The sequence below is a fragment of the Sphaerodactylus townsendi genome, unplaced genomic scaffold (assembly GCF_021028975.2).
Source record: "Sphaerodactylus townsendi isolate TG3544 unplaced genomic scaffold, MPM_Stown_v2.3 scaffold_18, whole genome shotgun sequence".
Lineage (NCBI taxonomy): Eukaryota > Metazoa > Chordata > Lepidosauria > Squamata > Sphaerodactylidae > Sphaerodactylus > Sphaerodactylus townsendi.
The window spans coordinates 3,835,284-3,857,016 of NW_025950341.1; the positions used below are offsets into that span (position 1 = coordinate 3,835,284).

General features: G+C 43.5%; 1 protein-coding gene across 2 annotated transcripts; it reads left to right on the forward strand.

The window, feature by feature from the left end:
- Positions 1-1,145: 1,145 nt before the first annotated feature.
- RNASEL (ribonuclease L) lies at positions 1,146-19,458 on the forward strand. Of its 2 annotated transcripts, none has more exons than XM_048482471.1 (6): positions 1,146-2,870; positions 5,117-5,214; positions 8,923-9,125; positions 10,260-10,362; positions 14,521-14,648; positions 17,427-19,458. In XM_048482471.1, exons 1-6 carry the CDS (start codon positions 1,454-1,456, stop codon positions 17,563-17,565), a joined length of 2,088 nt encoding a protein of 695 aa, XP_048338428.1. In that variant the 5' UTR covers positions 1,146-1,453; the 3' UTR covers positions 17,566-19,458. The 2 variants fall into 2 exon arrangements, with proteins under 2 accessions (XP_048338428.1, XP_048338429.1); XM_048482472.1 differs by lacking the exon at positions 17,427-19,458 and adding an exon at positions 14,741-14,831.
- Positions 19,459-21,733: the final 2,275 nt, after the last annotated feature.

Sequence of the window (21,733 nt, forward strand, 5' to 3'; positions counted from 1 at the left end):
ACCTGAACAGGACCTTGAATTGTAAATGTTAAATGTTGATGTTTAATGTTATTTGTAAAGAGAAGTAAACTGTTTTGTTTAAATTTGGTTCTTTGCAACTCCTTCCAAGTACTGCCCCACAGAACCCACAAGCTGAGGTTACATCGGCACCAGAATTTCAGGGTATCATCTGGAGATGATGGCACCCCCCCAAGTTTGGTGCAGTTTGGTTCAGGGGGGCCAAAGTTATGGACCCTCAAAACTGTAGCCCCCATCTCCTATTAGCTCCCATTGGAAACAATGGGAGACGGGGCACCCCCTTTGGGAGTCCATAACTTTGGACTCCTTAAACCAAACCTCACCAAACTTGGGGAGTAGCATAAGGACAGTCTCCCGAGGATATGCTGAAATTTTGGTGCTGATATGTCTAAAAATGCACCCCCTGCAGGCACCAATGTCTTGGTGCAAAAAAAATTTGGTCGTGGTGGAGTGGCCGCCCTTGGGGGGGGGGGCATCTAACTCAGGTTTTGCCCAGGGCTACAGTTTGCCCAGGGCTGCTTCGTTATGCCCCTGGGTGAGGGGCAGATTCAGAGAAATCCGTGGGGGCAGACAAGGAGCATAAAAGCACTTCTTTGAACCTGAGATGAGTCAAATGGCTAGCTCAGAACAGGCAGTGAGATTAGAAGGGGGAGCTCTTGTGTGGAAAGGGCCGGGGCACCAATGCTGGACTGTGCTTATGGCGTCAGTCGATCTTAATCAGGCCCTGTATGCAAGGTAGGCAAGGGGAAAGGGATATTATTACATTGGTATTATTGTTTTTCAAGATTTGATGTCTTGATCACTTTTTCTACTTTGCTCTAGGCACAGCAACACTTGAGGGCAGCTGCTTTTCCTGTGGAGGCCTGAAGTACAAGTTCAAAATCATTATACAGGAAGATCCCTGCAGAATCAAAAGGAGGGAAGTGTGAATAGCCCAGCATCCAATTTGCAATAATGACCGGCTAGCTGCCTCCTGATCTACAAGCAGGGTTCAATGTTTTCCTCTCTTTCATATTTGCAGCCTTTGATACCCAGAGGTACACTGTCTCTGAACATGGAGGTTCCATTTCATCACTTTGTCTAATAGTGGTTGGCAGACTCATTTTTTCATGAGTTTGTGGCTACAGGTTTGTGACTTTGCTAAACAGACAGACTGCATGAACACTTTTTGGTAGAGACAGCGTGACAAAGGCATTGATTTTTCTTTTTAAAAAAATGATCCAAAACATCTAGATTCAATTTGTAATGCATGTGCATCTGTGACAGCATAGCTCTATGCGGAGAGCTCTTCTGTTGATCCAAATTTCTGATGTTCATATAATTGGCACTTACACCAGACTGTTCACATATTTGCACTTACAATAGAAATATGTTCTGAATTAATCAAAAAGCCAATTCAATCTCTTAGGAGGCTTCAGAATCCTCTAGAAAAGGAATGGCAGCGGACAAAGGTGATCAGCTGTCCAAAGCTGTCCAAGAAGGCTCCATTGAGAAAGTCCAGGAGCTGTTGGAAGAAGGCATAGATATAAATTTTAAGATGAATTTCGGCTGGACAGCCCTCCTCAGTGCCGTACAGGGAGACAAGGAGGATCTGGTCCACTTTCTGCTTGACAACGGGGCTGATCCCTGCACTAAGAAGGACAATGGTGCTACCCCTTTCATTGTAGCAGGGATAACAGGCAACGTGACGCTTTTGGAGCTGTTTCTTTCAAAGGGGTCAGATATCGACGAGCATGATGATAATGGTTTCACGGCATTCATGGAAGCTGCATGGTATGGGAACGAAAGAGCCCTGAGGTTCTTGCATCACAGAGGGGCAGATGTAAATTTGAGGAGAATAGTGGATGAGGAAAAAAGGGCTTTGAATGCAGGGGGCGCAACAGCTCTGATGGATGCAGCTAAGAAAGGTCATTTCGTCATTGTCCAAGCCCTTGTGGAAGAAATGAAGGCTGATGTGAACATCTGTGATAATCAAGACAGGAATGCTTTAATTCATGCTCTGTCAGTGAGTCCAGTTCAGCCCTGGAGCGATGCCAAAGAGGCAGCAGCCCTTTTCCTCTTAAAAAAAGGGATTGATACAACCAAGAGAGATGAAGGTGGGAAGACCACTCTCATTCTGGCAGTAGAACATCAGAGCCAAGAGCTGGTTAAGGTTATACTGGAAAAAGATGAAGTGGACATCGACGATGCTGATAAAAACAGCCAAACGGCACTGATGGTAGCGGTGGAGAAAAGAAACAGCAACATAGCAAGGATGCTGTGTGAGAAAAGCGCCAGGACAGACATCGGGAATCTCATGGAGATTGCCAATAGGACTTACAACAATGACATGAGAAAACTGCTTTGCCAATATGGTGCCACAGCTAAGTTAAGCTGGTCTGGTTCAAACCAGATGCAATGGATATCTTCCAGCAGGCGATGGGGATTGAAATTCCAGGTCCTCTGTGGAATGTATCGTCCTATGATTGGGAAGCTTAAGATCTTCATGTGCAGAAATTTCAAGATTCAGAGAACCTCCCAAGGTGGTGTCTACGTTGGATTCTATGATGGAGAAGAGGTGGCTGTGAAGGTTTTCCACATAAGTGCAAAAACTGCAGATAAAGAGAGGACATGCCTTGAAAAATGTCGTAGCAGCAACCACTTGGTGAAATACTATGGGTCAGAAGAACGGAAGACCTGTCTCTATTTATGCTTCGCTCCGTACGAGGAGAACCTAGAGGAATACTTCGGGAGGGCAGGGAATATAGATGTGAAGAGCAAATACATTCTGAAAACAATATTTCAGGCAGTGCAGGAGCTACATGCATTTGGGTTTGGCCACCAAGATCTACACCCAAGCAACATTTTGATTGGTTTGTGTTCCCTTGTGTTTTGTACCCTTTCAATCGAAGTATGGTGCATGCAGTCCTTTGAAGCCCAGCTGACCTGAATGAAATAGATGAGGAACAGGAAGCTCATAAATTTTGCAGTCAACAGTGGCTTATTCACAAGAGTCAAAGTAATGCACATTTCTTACAGGACTGCTTCTCTCTGGAGACTCAGAGTAGGAGTTAACTTTGTTAACAGTTCTTTGTTCCAGTTTCCTTTTTGTTCTTGATTATTCTCATGAGTCTTCCATCTCCAGTGTCATAATTTGCATGTGTTACCTTAGCTAAGTAGGGAAATTTAAACAGCGATTTTCACTCCTTCTTGAATCAAGTTTCTCAGGCCAGGCTTTGCCCTTAATGTGCCCAGTTCTTGGCTCCTGAAATCATGTTATGTTATCAGGAGTACAACCTAATTAGTGTGGTCCAATAAATGGACTTATATTGTTTTTAAAAGTTCTTAAACACCAGCTGAAGCCACTGAATATCTGGCTGAATACAGGCAACCAAGACATTATTTACTTTGGTGTTTTTCTGGTTTTGCTATCAAGTTGTAGCTGACTCATGACCACTCTGTAGGGTTTTCAAGGCAAGAGACAGGTGTGGTTTAAAATCGCCTGCCTCAGGGTAGAACCCTGCTCAGCTTTCAAACTTGGGCTAGTCTAGGCCAGGGGTAGGGAACCTGCGGCTCTCCAGATGTTCAGGAACTACAATTCCCATCAGCCCCTACCAGCATGGCCAATTGGCCATGCTGACAGAGGCTGATGGGAATTGTAGTTCCTGAACATCTGGAGAGCCGCAGGTTCCCTACCCCTGGTCTAGGCTATCCAGTTGTGAACTTTGGTGTTCTTATAACCAATTGGAGAACTGATCATCAGCTCCAAGCTAAACTAGGCAACAGAGAGAGCTCTTGACCGCAAGTCAATTAGTTGCCCAACCTGATGGTGGTAAATTAAAAGTAATATCTGTGAATATTGGGATTGCAGTCAATCATGAGCTAAACATGTGTTGGCAGTGGAGTACAGCTGCAAAAAGGCAAGTGTGTTTTTAAAAGGTAAAGGCAGTTCCCTGTGCAAACACCATAGAGTAACATTGCATCATGATGTTTACTAGGCAGACTATGTTATAGGGAGGTTTGCCATTGCCTTCCCCAAATCCACAGATCTTTTTAAAAAACGGAATGACCACAGAATGGTGGCCAGGAATCGTTTCAAGAGGGTGAGTGCGAACAAATGGGAGGGGGGAATTGAAAACATTTTGCAAACGTTTTCAAAATGTTTTCAATGACTTGTGCGGAAATGGTCGTAGTAAATTTTGGCTGTACATTAGGATAAACGTTCTAGTGGTAAGAGCAGTTGAACAATGGAAACTAGGGAGGGTTTAGTGGAGTTTTCAAGTATTGCTTGGATGGCCGTCTGTTGAGTGCGCTCTAACACTGAGCAGGAAACTGGACTGGATGAACTATAAGGCCCTATAGGACTCTTATGTGGGGATTTTACAGAAGGCAATAGTACAGGACTGTTTCTACGGTGAATATTGTGAGCTGCAGTGGTAGTGTCCCAGCATGAATTATCTGCTGTTGCTTCCTCCAGCCCCAGTCTGTAGATAACAAGAAGCTGGTTCAAGCCTTACTGCTCACTGGTTCAAGTTTTGCTACTAATTGAACATTGCAAAAGCATGTTAACGTTTTTCTTCACTACTTCTTTAATATTACTTATGGCACCTTTAGTCTGCCCTTCTTCCAGGACGTGTAGATGGCAGTGTACATAATTCCCCTTTCTTTTGGATCTTCACAACAAGCCTGCAAGGTAGGTTAGCCTTAGAGAGGGTGACCGGCCCACCAACATCCTATTTGCTTTCTGGCTGAGGAGAGATTTGGACCTGAGCCTCCTCAGTCCAAGTGCAAAATCGAACACAAATCTAGTGTCTTGTTCCATCCATTAAATGGACATAGTAGCTTTGTGCAGCTTTGCTTTGCTTCACAGTCATGCAGGGAAGGGAAAGGGGATTTAACCATTCAGTTACCTCTTGCTTCCACTATTTTAGGTTCAAGAATTGAAATACCTGTAACCTGAAAAATTATCATGTCTTACTGATCAGGTTTTTTTTAAAGTAACAGCAAAATACCCCCTTTGAATGATGAAAACCTGTTACAATTTGCCATAATTTTCAGAACAGTTTCACCTGTATAGAAGACAAAGCTGTTTTAATTTTTGTTCACATTTCTTTGTTAGATGTTGCTGGCAAGGTTTTCCTAGCAGATTTTGATAAGAGCAAAAAATTAATTAGCAGTGATGCTGAGAAAAATCTTATAATCACAGAAGACCTGCAGGTAAATAACTGTTCTCAATTTTACCCCTCTGGTTTTTTACATCTTGGAAATATATTTTGAAATATTGTAGCAAAATATTGTGTACAATATTTGTGAAATATTATGACAGAATATCATGTAGGGGGGTTCCCCCACCCTTTTCAGTCTTTGGAACTCTGAGCCAGAATGGGTGGTTCCCTGTTCAAACATTGGGTAGGCCCACCTGCCCAATGGAGCAAATAACAGCTCTGGAATCAAGTTGGATTTGATAGGATTCAATTTGTTTTAAATTATTAATCAATAAGACTATGGTTTTCAACCAACTTTTTCTAACTGCAAAACCAAGCATCTGTGATATTACCTTCTATATAGAAAAACTGCCGAAAATAATCTTACAGAATTATTTTGTGTACGTTGTTAGTGGATTAATGGAAGTCATTTACCAAAAAGTTAAAACATTGATGAATATGCGACATAATTAAACTCTAATCTTTATTTCATGATGAATAACCCTAGGACTATAATGTATCTTAAATAAAAAACTAGATAGATTTTTCCTCAAAAAGCATTTTATTTTTTTTTTAAAAATCTGATTTAAATTTGAATAATCCTGCCAGGGATGTTTCAAGTCCAGAAAACAGTTTGGGGGGCAGGAGCCCTTTCTTTCCCCTCACTTCACAATCTCAATCTAAACTGGGCCTCTGTCTGTTGTGCTTTTACATGGAATTGCCACTGGGGACTCACAGTTGCAACATGGCTGCCGGTCACTGTTGGGAACTTGTGTGAAATGTTACATCTGACGTACCTGCCTAGGGACAGGGGGTACCCTATGTCCCTGGGTGCCCCCATTTGGTCACGTGAGGGGGCGCCAACATTTCAGGGTCGTTTGTATGTTTTAAATTTTTTTAGTGTTTTTTACGTTTCGGCCTTTTTTAAGGCTAGCGGCACCAAAATTACAGGGTACCATCCAGATACTGTCCTGATGATACCACCCAAATTTGGTGATGTTTGGTTCAGGGGCAGCAAAGTTATGGGCCCCCAAAGGGGGTGCCCCATCCCCATTATTTTCAATGGGGGCTACCCATTTGAGGGACCATAACTTTGGTCCCCGTGAACATAACTTCTTTGTTTTGCAGTGACTTTGCTCCATTGTAGCCAATGAGGAATTTCTGAGTGTGTAGGCAGACTGCACATTTTTGAAGATAGAGACACCAGACGTTCAGGGTGGCTCCAGGAGGGCCTCCTGGTAATAGCATCCAGGTTTGGAGACCTTTGCTTCTGGGGATTCAATTTTATGGGCCCCCAAAAGGCTTATGGGCCCCCAAGAGCAGCAGTGGCGTAATAGCTAAGAGCAGGTGCACTCTGATCTGGAGGAACCGGGTTTGATTCCCACCTCTGCTGCCAGAGTTGTGGAGGCTTATCTGGGGAATTCAGATTAGCCTATGCACTCCCACACATGCCAGCTGGGTGTCCTTGAGCTAGTTACAGCTTTCTGGAGCTCTCTCAGCCCCACTTACCTCACAGAGTGTTTGTTGTGAGGGGGAAAGGGCAAGGAGATTGTAAGCCCCTTTGAGTCTCCTGCAGGAGAGAAAGGGGTGATATAAATCCAAACTCTTCTTCTTATTATTATTTTGGTTCCTTGCTCCTGCACATGAAAGCCTGTGGGCTGAGTTCTCTCAGAACTCTCTCAACTCGCCCCCCCCCACTCCAGAAACAAAGCTCACCAAGCTTGGATGCTATTACTCAAGGCCTCTTGGAGCCACCTTGAAAGTCGGGCACTCTATCTTCAAAAATGTGCAGCCAGTGCTTACACACTCAGACATTCCCCATAATCTGCCAGGCTCTTCAGCAAGTTCTGTGGGGCTTAGACTTCAATGGGACTTCTGTTATGCCCAGATGGCTCTGTGGTAGAGGTTTCAACAGGAGTCACTGTGGTAGGGATCTTGCTCTGGATGGGGGCATTTCCTGTGGGGCTGCTGGTGTCAGTCTCCTGAAAGGAACCAGCCAAATTTGCTAAAATGTGTGTGGAAGAGGAAAATGCTATGGGCACCGAGTTGAAGGTAAACCTGATGCCCACGGCATTTGGCCATCAAAGGCAAACTTTAGCAAAGTTGGCTGGTTCCCTTTTTTCCCCCTCCACAGAACTCGCTGAAAAGCCTGGCAGATTCTGGGGAATTTCTGAGTGTGTAAGCAGTGACCACACATTTTTGAAGATAAGAGGCACCAGACTTTCAAGGTGGCTCCAAGAGGCCTTGAGTAATAGCATCCAAGCTTGGTGAGCTCTGCTTTTGGGGGTGGGTGGGGGTGCTGAGAAGTTCTGAGAAAACTCACCCAGCAGGCTTCATGTGCAGGAGCAGGGAAACAAAATAAGCCTTTTGGGGGCCCATAAAATTGGACCCTCAGAAGCAAAGGTCTCTAAGCCTGGATGCTATTACCAGGAGGGCTTCCTGGAGCCACCTTGAAAGTCTGGTGCCTCTATCTTCAAAAATGTGCAGCCTGCCTCAGAAATTCCTCATTGGCTACAATGGAGCAAAGTCACTGCAAAACAAAGAATCTTGGGCAAATTTCTTGGGGTTCCTGGAAGGGATGTATTTTTAAAGCTAGTGACACCAAAATTTCAGGGTATCATCTGGTAACTATTCTTATGATGCCAACCAAGTTTGGTGAAGTTAGGTTCAGGAGGACCAAAGTTATGGTTCCTCAAATGGGTAGCCCCCATCTCACGTTAGCTCCCTTTGAAAACAATGGGGATGGGGGCATTCCATTTGGGTGTCCATAACTTTTCTGCCCCTGAACCAAACATCACCAAACTTGGGTGGTATCATCAGGGCAGTCTCTGGATGATGCCCTGAAATCATGGTGCTGCTAGCTTTAAAAATGCGCTCCCTGCAGGCCAAAAAACACCAAAAAATATCCCCAAAAGCCCAAATACCTTGCATTCGCATTTGTTCATATTTGGGCAGGACATAATTGGACAATTTTTGTCTGAATTTGCCCAAATTTGCCCAGATTCCAGCCGAATCTACTATTTGTTTCATCTGAATCTCCCTCAAAAGTGATGCTGTTTCAGGGTGGGGGAGAATCCACCCCCAAACAGCATCACTTTCAATTTTGTTTTAACCGGGGACCCCAGATTCTCCCTTTAAGGTGGATTTAAAAGAAGAATCTGAGCTCCCTAGTTTAAACACCATTGAAAGTGATGGTGTTTGGGGGTGGATTCCACTGGAGGTGTTTTGTGAGTAAATTATGAGATGATGAGAGATGATGCTGACATTTGTTTGGTAAATGTTTTGCTAGGGGTAATTTGTGAGAGATTTACATGCTTAATACCGACTTGCACTGGCTTGGAGTTGTTTCTCAGGCTAACAACCTACCTCATAGGGTTGTTGTGATTAGGAAATTAGGAAAAGAGTTGGTGGGGGGAGGGCCATGTATGTTTTGCTGGGAGTGGGAGGTGTTTTGTGAGCTGGTACCAAAAAATCATTGTTTGTTCATGGTGGGGGAGGGTGGCCACCCATGCGCCAGGCGGGGGTGGTGGCGCCAAACTCAGGTTTTGTCCCCGGGCGCCAGTTTGCCTAGGTACGCCCATCTAGTTTAACCTTGAGAAGCAGATTTATAGATGAGAATTAAATCTTATTCTGTAGGATAAATGTTTGAATCAAATCTGTAATTGTTGTGGTGTGTGGCTTTGTGATCAAGATAGCTATGGGTGTTTGCTCTCACACACAGGCTCTCGAAAGGCTTGTCTTATACATTGCCATGAGGGGCCGGATGCGTTTTGAAGATTTGCCCACCAAGTGTCCAACCGATATAGCCAACCATATTGAGATTGAAGATCTCAGAGCAAGTCTGAAATCTCCTGAGGAAAAAACACCAGTGAGTGACCGTCTAGAGCACTTGATTCAGCATCCTTATTTCTGGAGCAATCAGACGTAAGTACCAGAATAGCAAATTCTCAACTGCCCATTCTTATCTAGTCTCTACAACTTCCAGTTCCTGACCTCAATCACCCCATTTTTACTGTAAATAGCCACAGGAAAGGAATGAAAATTATTTGGGCGAACAACAATTTTTGAAATGAAATGAACTTTTGAAATGTGTTGAGCTCTAGTCAGTTCTATTTTCAATAGAGCCTTCAGAACCGAACATCTGGGGAGATTTGTTTGTTTAGCAGGACAAACTGCAACACAACAGGGTTGTTGTTGCTGTCTGGATTTAGCTACAACTTACATATTTTACCAGTATTAAAGTTAATGCATTGGCTGCCTCTTTGTTCCTGGGTCCAATTCAAGGTGCTGTTATGACCTATTAAAATTCTACTTGGACCTACATCTCTTCAGGATCATCTTTTGAAATGTACTCCTGGGTGACTTATCAGACCTGAAATGTACTCCTGGCTTATCAACCAAGGCTTACCAGTCAGAAAGGCTCTCATGTTCTTAGTGTGGTGACAACAGTGTAGTTCGACAGGTAAATTATACCTGATAACACACAGTTACAATCACCATTGTACAATCGCCACAAGCCAAGAAGGACTTGATAAGGGTTGATAAGGGTTCTACAGTTGATACAGTTGTTAAGGGTTCTACAGTTGATAAGGGTTCTACAGTTTAAATCTGTGCCATCTATAATTTTAAAGTGTTGGTTTTATTCTGGTATATTATAAAAATCCCCTTGAGCCTTTTTAAGGAAAAATGTAGGCTGAAAAAAATGCCCTTAAACAAATCAACATGATGGGCAAGAGGACCCTAAAGAAGGTTAGCAAGATGCCGACAAGAAGAAAATAGGTGGTGAGCAATATCATTAAAGGACTATGGCAAATCCCTGCAGAACTGCAAAGGCAGCTTGTGAAGTTCTGAGAAGGAAAAACCAAGGCTGAATATGTCCTTCTTGGCTTGTGGCCGGCATGGTGATTGTAACTGTGTGTTATCAGGTATAATTTACTTGCCTGAATCTTTCAGGCTGACTGTTCTGTACAAGCCTCATGGCCTTGTGAGTCATCAGTGCTACTGTTGCCCTGGCAGTGGTAAGAGGAACCATTTTTACAACTGCCTTCTGTTTGGCAGGAAATACAGGTTTTTAAGAGATGTTGGGAATGACACACGCAACGCTGAACAGAATAAGGCTTTGAATGGTGACGAGACCCATTTCAAAGACTGGATGGAAAAGGTAAGATATTGACAAGGCAAGATGTAAGAGGAAAGCTTTCTTAAGGCTCAAAGAGACCTGATAGAGATCATGCAACTCAGTCCATCTGTAAAATGCAAACTGCATCTTCATGCAGCCTCAATTTGTCTCGGGCTGTGCTAGAAACCCCCTATTGAACTTTTGCCCGATTTTGTTTACTTAAGCTTCTTCTTTCTTAACAACATAGAACTACTCTCATGTCTAAGGGACTGTCTCCTCCAGTATGAGCCTATATGGCAACTCCACAAGGCTTGCGGTTTATCACTTGCAGACAGGATGGAAACTTATGCTTGTGATAATCTGCTATGCTTTCTGAATCCCAGGATCTGCTTGCCACGTGCAGAGTCAGTCTGCTTTCCAGGACAGTCATGTGCTGGAGCGTGTCTTGCTCTATGTATAGCTATCTTTCAAGATAACTCGGAAGTGTCAACTTGTTCAGAATGCTAAAGCAAAATAACTAGCTGGGGTTCACTGTGTTTGAAGCCAAAGACAGTCTTAGTGATTATGGGGCCCTGAGCAAAAGTCCAAGATGTCCCAGATCACGGCCCCTGGCCCGCCTGGGCACCCTGGGCTCAAACAAGGCAGATAGGTATGGGAGCCGGCTGCTGCCTGTGTACCAAAATGGGAAGGCTGGTGGGTGTGGCTGCCTGCTGCTTCTTCATCCTTTATAGGGAGGGAGTGAAGCCATCAATGGTTGGATTGCCAGGCTCCATACATTGCCCAACTCAGTCAGCAACTCTACTGGGCAGTCAAGTGCCCACCCACTTTGAGGCAGGAACCGCAGGTGCTCCATGACTAAAATCAGCCTTAGTTGTAATCTTCACACTAGCTGTCAATTTAAGGGGCTGGTGTTAACATTTCAAGCTGTTTATTACTGGTGACCCTCTTACCTGAGGGACTATCTCCTGCTATATAAGCCTACATTGTAGCTTCAATCATCATAATCTCTAGGTGTGTTAGTTGTTGCATTTCACAAGTCTACTGAATGGCCTCCCTGAAGACATTTAGACATTCTGAAAACTTGTTTAAGTGCACTTTTAAAATATTTATTTTTAAAAATTAATACTACAATACTATGGAGATGGTGAACCAGCCACCCTACTGGAAAGAAAATAAAGTTAAAGTATATAGATGTCAGCCTCATTCCCCCATAACTTTCCAATATCCATGCAGTGACATTTAGAGTTCAAAAGATCAGAAACAAGAGGAGGAAAGAAAAAACTAAATGGCTCCTTTCTTGCCTTCACTTCATACATGGCATTATTAACATCTGGTCATATCTGTTCTTACACCAGGTCTTATTATTTTTCTTCCCTTAAAAACTAATCGCATTATATCATTTATATCACTACCTGTCTATAAAGAACTAAACACAAACTCATTTTTCTTTGATTAACTCCACAAACTGTCTCAGCCTATTGTTTAATCTTTTCTATACCTCAATAAAATGTCAAACCTTTACTTATCTACTTATACTAATATCATTAGCCCTCACCCATCTATAGAGTCCACTCTTTCTCCCTGTGTGCCCTCTCCATCCATCCTCTCCACGCATACTCCATCAGCTTAAATGTAAACCCTTGGTGTTACATTCCTCTCTACCTAAGTGCACTTTCAATGAAGGTAGCTATGGCCCCTTCCGCTCACGCAAAATAATGCGTTTTCAAACCACTTTCACAACTGTTTGCAAGTGGATTTTGCTATTCTGCACACCTTTAAAGAGCACTGAAAGCAGTTTGAAAGTGCATTATTCTGCATGTGCGGAATGAGCCCATGTTAGTGGAGTAAATAATATGACTGTCTTGTGTATTTTATCTTTTTTAACATAAATAATTTTATTTGTGAAGCTGTTTTGACCCACAGTACAGGAGGAAAGTGAGGCAGAAATATTTTTTCACGCTTACATGTTCACTTGCTCTCAATATTTACTGGATTCAGTAAAATGCTCCTAAGCTTTTGCTCTGCATTTGGTATCTTTCTGGGAATTTCAAAAAGGAATTTTAGATAGCCTAGATCAGTGGTGGCGAACCTTTTGCACTCCAGATGTTATGAACTACAATTCCCATCAGCCCCTGCCAGCATGGCCAATTGGCCATGCTGGCAGGGGCTGATGGGAATTGTAGTCCATAACATCTGGAGTGCAAAAGGTTCGCCACCACGGGCCTAGATTAAATAAAAGGGTCCCTATTCAACTACTAGAGATCCAGCATGGAGTGGTGATTAAGAAGCATGGACTTTAATCTGTCCTTCACATGAAGCCTGCTGGGTGACCTTGGGCCAGTCATAGTTCTCTCAGAACTCTCTCAGCCAACACAGAGGCAGGCAAACCTCCAAATATCTTGCCTTGAAAACCCCACAGAGTCACCATACGTTAGCTGTGACTTGATGGTACTTTCCACCACACATTCCACTATTAAGCAAATTTTTGGTATTGTTTACCTGTTTTTTTTTAAATCATGGAGGATATAGCCATTAATGTAACAGATAGCTAATGGAATCTCTGTTCAGAAGTGGTGTATCTCTGAATACCAGATGTTGGTAAAAATCACAGACGACAGTTATCATCGTTTTGATCTTCTTGAGAGCTTGCACAATGTCTGTACAATACATTTTTTATCCTATTCCTCATCCAGGAATCTTAATGTCTGTGGCTTCCCACAACAGCCTAGTGAGGTAGATTAGATAGAGAAAACAGTGGTACAGGATACTTTGAAGATTTGAACTTTGAACTGCCACATCCTAGTGTGACACTCTAACCACTGCATCACACCAACTAGAATGCTGAACTAGGTGAACCTGAATCTTATGTAGATGGAATTGATTTGCTGAATCCATCGAAGACGGAGATCCTCTGGCTGGGGTGGGAAGGAGGGGTTGGGGATTTTCAGCCGCTGGTGTGGGAGGGGGCTACATTGGCACCAACCTCCTCCGTTTGCAGCCTGGGGGTCCACCTGGATTTGTCTCTTTCAATGGAGACCCAGGTGGCCCATGTAACCCGGGTTGCGTTCTTCCATCTTTGTCAAGCCCGGTGGCTGGCCCCTTTCCTCTCTCAAACGGACCTGGCTACTGTGATCCATGCAACGGTCACCTCCAGGCTAGACTATTGCAACTCGCTCTACGCGGGCCTTCCCTTGCATCTGATTCGGAAATTAAAACTGGTCCAGAACGTGGCGGCCCGCTTGCTCACAGGGGGTGCCACTAGAGACCACATTTTACCTGCGTTGCGCCGTCTGCGCTGGTTACCGGTTGAATTCCGAATCATTTTCAAGGTGCTGGTATTGACCTTTAAGGCCTTGCGCGGCCTGGGACCTCCGTACCTGCGGGACTGTCTTGCCCCATATGTCCCAAATCGGCTCCTGTGGTCAGCAGAGGCCAATCTGCTGGTGATCCCTGGCCCCTCAATGATGCAGCTGGCCTCCACCCGGGCCAGAGCCTTTACAGCTCTGGCCCCTGCCTGGTGGAATGCTCTACCTCCAGCTACGTGGGCCCTGCGGGATCTTAATGAATTTCGCAGGGCCTGCAAGACTGAGCTGTTCCACTGGGCCTTTGGGGAGACCGGCCGCTGATGACCCCCCTTTCTATAACATCTGTGGACCCTGCCGTCCCCCCCTTTTTCTTAGGGGATTTATTAGTAGGACGCCATCGGTATATCTGATATTAGGACGCTGCATTTTAATGGGGTTGGTTTTTAACATGTATAGAGCCACTACTTAATGATTTATTTAATTAATATTGATATTATTGATTTTATTTTGTGCTCTATCTATATGTTCTGTTCACCGCCCTGAGCCCTCCGGGGGAGGGTGGTTTATAAATATAATAAATAAATAAAACAAATAAAACACTTGCCTAGGAAATATGTTGTACTGTTGTGAGTTGGAATCTTGTCAGGTGCAAGCAGTGGCATAGCGCCCACGGGAAGGGGGGCACAACACCCTGGGTGGAGCATGGTGGAGGCATGGCCAGGCTATCGAGGGGGTGTTTTGGGCTGGGCAATGCAACAGCAGGGGGCAGGGCGCATGCACGCCTTGGGCACAGTTTCCCCTCGCTCCACCCCTGGGCGCAAGTTAGAATTCTCTTATGAAGTGTGAGTTTGAATTGAGTCCCAGATAATAACCATGATAATGATTCTTTTTTCAGATAGACAAGGAAGTTCTGGACTGTATAGTCTATCATCCCCTCAGTAAGAAAAAATATAAAAACAATGTGACCGATTTACTGAGGCTAATCAGGAACCTTGGGGAACACCTCCATGAGCAGAGTAATCAGTAAGTGAGCGCAGATTTCTTTAGCTTCATACCTACCTCGTGCCTTCTGAATAAGATTCATGCTACATTCGATGCTTTATTTGTCCCCACAGTCTCCTGTGCTAGCAAATCACAAGTCCACAGCAAGACGGGGTTCCCAGCATGGTCCCCACTGACACGTTTCCTGATGCTCACCAAGTGTTTTCAGAAAGTGGGTGTGGCCAGGTGGGGCTCCTGGCTGGCAGGACTTCTGAGTGGCCACTGGAGATCTGATTGGCAGTGCAGAGTAAAATAAAGTTGCAGCAGGAGCTGCCACCACCACAGTATTAATTCTAATCTCTCTCCTGTTTGCTAGTAAATGTATTAAAATTACTCTTCTTGCCCCCTGCATTTGGGCTTCCTCTAGGTGTATGTGTAAGTCTGCATCGCCTGTGGGGGCCATTTTATGGTTGCGCCCACCACCCCATGCCAGAATTCCACTGGCTGAAAGATGTTGGGGACCCTTGTTGCAAGACATCATCTAGGGGAGAAATAAGCTCTCTGGAAAGGCCATCCAGTAGCTAAGCTCCATGCTCGGGAGCAGCAGCAGAAGGCCATTGCTTTCCCATCCTGCATGGGAGCTCCCAAAGGTATCTGGTGGGCCACTGCCAGTAGCAGTGCTGGACTAGATGGACTCTGGTCTGATCCAGCAGGCTCTTTCTTATGTTCTTATGTAAGCTGAGATGCACTCCCCAGAACTCCAGTTCAAAGCTTACAAGCTAAACGAAGTATGATGCAGGGAAAATATGAAGTGTCTTCTGACTTCCTTTTTTATTATTTGAATGCAACTGTGGAGGAATCTGAATTTGAATGGTGCACTGGCACAGAAATGTGGATTGTTAAAAAGAGCCCTGTAGGTTCAGACCAGCAACCCATTTAGTTCCACATCCTGTTTCACACAGCAGCCAAAACAGTTGCCCTAGACGGCCAACATCGGGGCACAGAGTCCAAGCCCTCCTCTGATTCTGCCTTCTATTTCTGGCATTCATATGTTTAGTGTCTCTGAATATGGTGCTCCTTTAGTCATCTTGCTATTAACTACTGATGGACATATAATGCGTGAACCTGTCTAAACTCCTTTTGAAGCTGTCTGTGCTCATGGCCAACATACATCAATCGGCAACAAATTCCACAGTGAAGAAGTACATCTTTTCCCCCCTGAATCTATTCACATGAACTTCATTGGGTGCTTCTAAATTCTAGTACGGCGAGATAGAAAAATTCTCTCTATCCATTTTCCCCACCTCATGCATCATTTTATGAACCTCTGTCATGTTGCCCACTCGTCATCTTTTTTTCATAAACTGAAAACTTCCAGGTCTGTTATGCATGCAATGCTTACCTCGAGACTGTCTGCTCCAAATTGGAGTCTCCCTGCGTTTCTCTGTGCATACATGAGAACCCCACTGTTTGCTCCAATTCTGGCTGGCATTTTGTCTGCCCCTTCCAGACCATCCAGGTAACTAGGTTGCCCCTTCCAGGTCACTGGGTTCATTGCTGCCTTTTTTTGCCATTTAAATTTGTAAAACAGTGTCTCTGAATATGGTGCTCCTTTAGTCATCTTGCTATTAACTACTGATAGACATATAATGCGTGAACCTGTCTAAACTCCTTTTGAAACTATCTGTGCTGATGTTCTAATCACCCATGCAATAGAATGTTATGGTTAAAATTCTAAAAAAAAAAAAAAAAAAGGAAGGCTGATCGATCCCACGAAAATGCCCGCCCAGTGGGTGGGGGGAAAGGATAGGAGCAGAATCTGTGAAGAAAGGCAGTCAGATGCTGGTTTACTTCACTTTCCCTTCACAGGCAGGGAAAACATCATGGTTTGCCCACTTTCTGAAACCAGGGAAAATATTGGATCTGCACTATGGTGAATTTGGGAGTCAGGTGGGAAACATGTTTGCAACTGAAGCCCTGCCCCAAAGGGAATGTGCACTTACCGTGGGACAGAGCACAAATGCACATGTCTCTTTAACAAGGTCAGAACAAGTCGAAGCAACATGTACTGAAATGCAGGCATTTCACAAGAGTGGACAGTGGGGACATTTAGTTGAAGAAAGGAGCTGACATGGGGGAAAATGAATGCTGAGACAGCATCACACATAACATCTAAGAATAAGAGGGGACTGAGCTGATGACAAGAAGAAAGTCACCCAACTAGGGAAGTTATACAGTAAAAACTCCAAGTTAACATAGCTTTGCCAGTTCCAAGACCTGCGAGGCTCTTACACTTTTTGAGAATTGCGAAGTCTCTTTTCTTATGCTGTGTCATTACACAGAATAGCCCAGTAGGCTTTCCACTGGGCAGAATACATCTTTCTTATTCGCAACTTCCTTGCCTTCTGTTGTTAGAAAAACCTGCCAGAAGCATGCAGCAGAGATTTTGAAAAACTGGCCAGCTTCTTCTAGCATACCCTGTTTCCCCGAATATAAGACATCCCCTAAAAATAAGACGTAGTAGAGGTTTTGCTAAAGTGCGAAATATAAGGCATCCCCCAAAAGTAAGACGTAGCAAAGTTTTTGTTTGGAAGCATGCCCGACGAACAGAACACCAGGAAAAATAAGACATCCCCTGAAAATAAGGCATAGCGCATCTTTGGGAGCAAAAATTAATATAAGACACTGTCTTATTTTCGGGGAAACACGGTAGATGCTGATATAACAAATACTACAGGTGTAAGGCCTGCACACTTTTTAAAAAGGTATAACTAACTAGCCCTCTCATAGTAAAAGGATTAATATTTTCTTCCATCTCAGGGTGAAGAAGATATTGGAGAAGCCTGAAGAATATTTTCTGGACCGCTTTCCAGAATTGACCATGCATGTGTACCGGACTTTGTGCAATCTATCAGATTCCAAACATTTTCCAAACAACCAGGCTCTTTCTCACCTGTAACTGGGCCAGTGAAAAATCAGTTCCTTCAGGTGACATTCTCTCACTTGCTTCCATTTCTCAAAAGTGCCCAAACAAATCATACAGAAGGGACTAAAAAAAGAATTAAAAATCCCCACAGATGATCCAACTTCTCTAGTCCTATATCTGAGAACAAATAGATCAGATCTGTTTCAGACTGAGGGCAAAAATTCTGAAAAATAAATAATACTTGAAAAGGTGACATAGTCTAGAATTCTGGGGTTCACTCCATATAAATACACTGAATACATAGAGCTTCAGTTGCTTCTCTCCCTTAATCCTGGCGATAGGGAGTCCTAAATAAAGTTAAAAACATTCAATAAGGATGTGTCATTCTGGCAAAAAGAGCATTCTTTGGAATATGTGGATATTGGTGGTTTCAAACCAAGGTTTTCTCCATCACTCTTTCCTAGCAAACATCTTCCATTATGCTCTGATTGCTTGACTTTGGATCTTTTAAGAAATAAAAGAGTAATAGTAGCGCTTCTTGCTGGGAAGTTAGCTACATACCAGTTTCCTCTTAGCTGTAAAAGGAAACTGTTATCCTACAATAATGCATTTGAATTTCAGGCAGTATTAAAAGCAAAAGTGCAGATTCCAACGTAGGGGTTTTTAAAATGATACAGCTGCACTGGTCGCTGGGAACTCATTAGGTTATCATGATCATATCACGACAGCTCTTCCAACTTATCAAACACTTGAGAGCATCTGTCTCCATTCCTGGTGAAAATGGAGAAAAATCTGCCATATCACCCACTGAATTGTGCACAGTTTGGAAACCATTTGTATTGCCTGGGTCTTTCTGTCCATCACAATTCCCTTTCTGATAGGTCACCTTGAGCAGTTTCTTATAGAGGTGGCATAAACAAATAGGAGAGGAAGATGCTAAATTGACAGAAGTATAAAGCCCTGCATAGCAATACAGTTTGCCAGGTAAAGTGCACTCAAGATGGCCAACTTTCTGATAAAATCCCCTCCGCAACAGAGTTGTGTTCTGGCCCCAACATTTTTAACTTTTTCCTTAATGACTTGGCCCCTGCATGCAAGCAATTGGATTCCCATGGTCCTACCTTGAAGAACCAGAGTATCCCTGTTCTGCTTTATGTGGATGACACTATCTTGTTATCCCACATAAAGCTTTTTGACCAATGTGCTGAATATTGCAGTAACAGTGGCCTCAATATTGTACAAAGTCTAAAATTCTGGTATTTTCTGATTATTGGCAGCCTACTAGGTAGTCTCTTAATGGTGAATCAATTGAGCAGGTTAAGCTCTTTAAATATCTGGACCTGCATTTTCACCATAGGGCAGGTTGGTCCTCTCACAGGAATAGGGTCATTGCAACCAGAAAAATCACCATTAAGGCCATGCTACTCTTTTTCTTCAACAAGGGCCATGGATTCCTTCCTGTTGCACTGCAGGTTTTCAGCGCAAAGGCATCCATTTAACTCTTATATGGTGTCCCTCTTTGGATCCATTCCTGGAATAGGGACACTGAACGGATCCAATCTACTATCCTTTATAAAATCTTTGGCCTGCCCCATTCAGTACCCTATGCAACTCTCTGTTTGGAGGCAGGTCAACACCTCCTTGAGGCCAGAGCCAGGGCCTGGAGTATAACTTTCAAATACTGGGTAAAACTTTGCTTTAGACATGATGATAAGAGCTTTATCTTGCTTTCTTTATCCACCAATCATCTATTCTAGTTAGAAACTATTTTGCCTTATATGGAGCAACCAATCAGTTTTAGCCTCAGCTTTCTAGATGGTAGAGAAAAATGTATGGAATGTCTTTGTTCTTTCTCTCTTGGGACACACAATGTTTATTTGGGTGTCTCTGCTTATTATTGCAATAAAAGCTACTTTATGAGACCAATTGTCTGTCTGGAAAAGCCTTTTATTTGTCTAACATTACAACAGGCAGATACAGTGAGGAGATATTTTCTTCCACCTTTGTGCAACAGCTATAACTGGGAGATGTATAAATTAGTTCCTTATGGATGTGACAGAATATCCTATTTTATTCTGAATAAAGTTTGACTAGAAGCCATTTTCCTCACTGGGGTTGCCCACTCTAGCTTGGGCAATTCCTGAAGATCTGGGGGTGGAGCCAGTGGTGGGATCCAAAAATTTTAGTAACAGGTTCCCATGGTGGTGGGATTCAAACAGTGGCGTAGCGCCAATGGGACTGGGCGGGGCACGACGGGGGCATGGACGGGCATTCCGGGGGTGGGGCATTAATAATTTCTCTGTTACTGTAAAAAACTCTTACTGTAAAAAAAGTTCCTAATTTTTAGCTGGTATCTTTCTGTCCATAATTTAAACTCATTATAGCAAGTCCTATCGTCTACTGCCAACAGAAACAACTACTTCTCCTCTAACTGACTGCCTGTCAAATACTTAATACTTTCAAATACTTAATTTTGTTTCTAGAAATCAAAAGAAGGAGACTTTCCTTAAACAAGGAACTTTACCATATTTCTAAAACATGTTTTTAAAACAGCCCAACAGGGAGAATTATCCCGTTTTCTACCTTCGCTAACCAGCCACATAGGAAACAACAGGACTTTATGATTTTTGGACCTAATGGAATTTGTAACGGAAAAGCAGACCCAATTAGTAACCCCCTCTTGGCACACACAAATAATTAGTAACCTACTCTCGGGAACTGGTGAGAACCTGCTGGATCCCCCCTCTGGGTGGAGCTTGGCCTTAGACCTAGTGGCAACCATGGTAACACTGGAATTCTACCAGGTTGTGTCAGTCTCAAACATCAAACTGGCCACTTGATGGATTTGACCTTTGTGGCAGGATGGATGTTACTATGGTCTCGATTGGTTGCTGTGATTGGTCTGTTTTGCCCTGAAGGCCTGTATAACTCCCTGCCACCATAGACAAAGTGCAGATTTATGCGTGCCCATGGTTTCAAGAATGCTCTGCAGTATACATTACCCTTGTTGATTAATTAGATTTGCTGATAGAAGACTGTCATCACTGTCTTTCTGAGGCTATCACCCCTTTTTCAAATTGGCCCATTATACCTTGGAGCGAAGAGAAAAGAAACAGGAGTTTAGACTGACAGATTGAGCTCAGTGGCGTACTTGTGACAAAGCTGCAAGAACGCTTTATGAAACAGTTATGAAATCCTATGAGATGAACCTATGTGCCTGGTGGAACTCTCTGTCAGCCGACACCAGGGCCACGCAAAACCTTAGTCAGTTCTTCAGGCCCTGTAAGACAGAGCTGCTCCCCTGGGAAAGTGGAGAGAGAGAATTATGAGGCTTGGGGGTCTTTAATTGGTGGCCATCTGTACTGGTTTTAAATAGTATCTGTAAGTGCTAGATTTGTATTGATTGTAGCATTTTACTTGTAATTTTATTGTTGTATTATTGTTCCCCTAACTTGTAAGCCATCCTGAGCCCGACTTCAGTAGGGAGTTGGGTGGGTTAGAAATATAAATAAGTAAATAAAATGGCAGTGAAGGTCACAAAGAAATCTTATCATTCAACCTTTGTTACATCTGCTAGCTAGCATCCAGCACGATTATTTATGGTAGTTAAGTCACCTATGTCCCTTCCAGGGAATGCTCAAATTGTTAGAGATTCAATCCTTGGCTATGAGGCTTTAGTGAGCTATTTTGCTGATAAAGTCTTGTTGTTACTCCCCAACCTCCCTGCCAACTTTGAGACAGTTAATGAACTAAAGGTCCTGTAGCCATTTTTGGGTCTTATGTTGGATCATTTCAGCAAACTCATGGGGATTAATGTCAACAGGATCCTGCCTATTGTGAAACTAACCACTTGTCTCCTGGACCTATAGCAACATAAAACAGGAGTCCAGTGGCTGATAGTTGTGAGTTTTCTGTGCTGTGTGGCCATGGTCTGGTAGTTTTAGTTTCTAACGTTTCAGCCGCATCCATGGCTGACATCTTCAGAGGCATGAGATATGTTTCTCTTTGTGGCAAATCTCACTGGGATATTCCTGACGACAGTCACACAACCTGGAAAATCCACAACAGGCAGTTGATTCCAGTTGCAAAAGCCTGCAACAATTCAAGTTCAGTGGCTTCTAAGAAAGTAGCAAAATTTATGCCACTGTAAACTTTCACAAGTCAGAGCACATTTCATCTGATGCAGATTTAAACACATTCA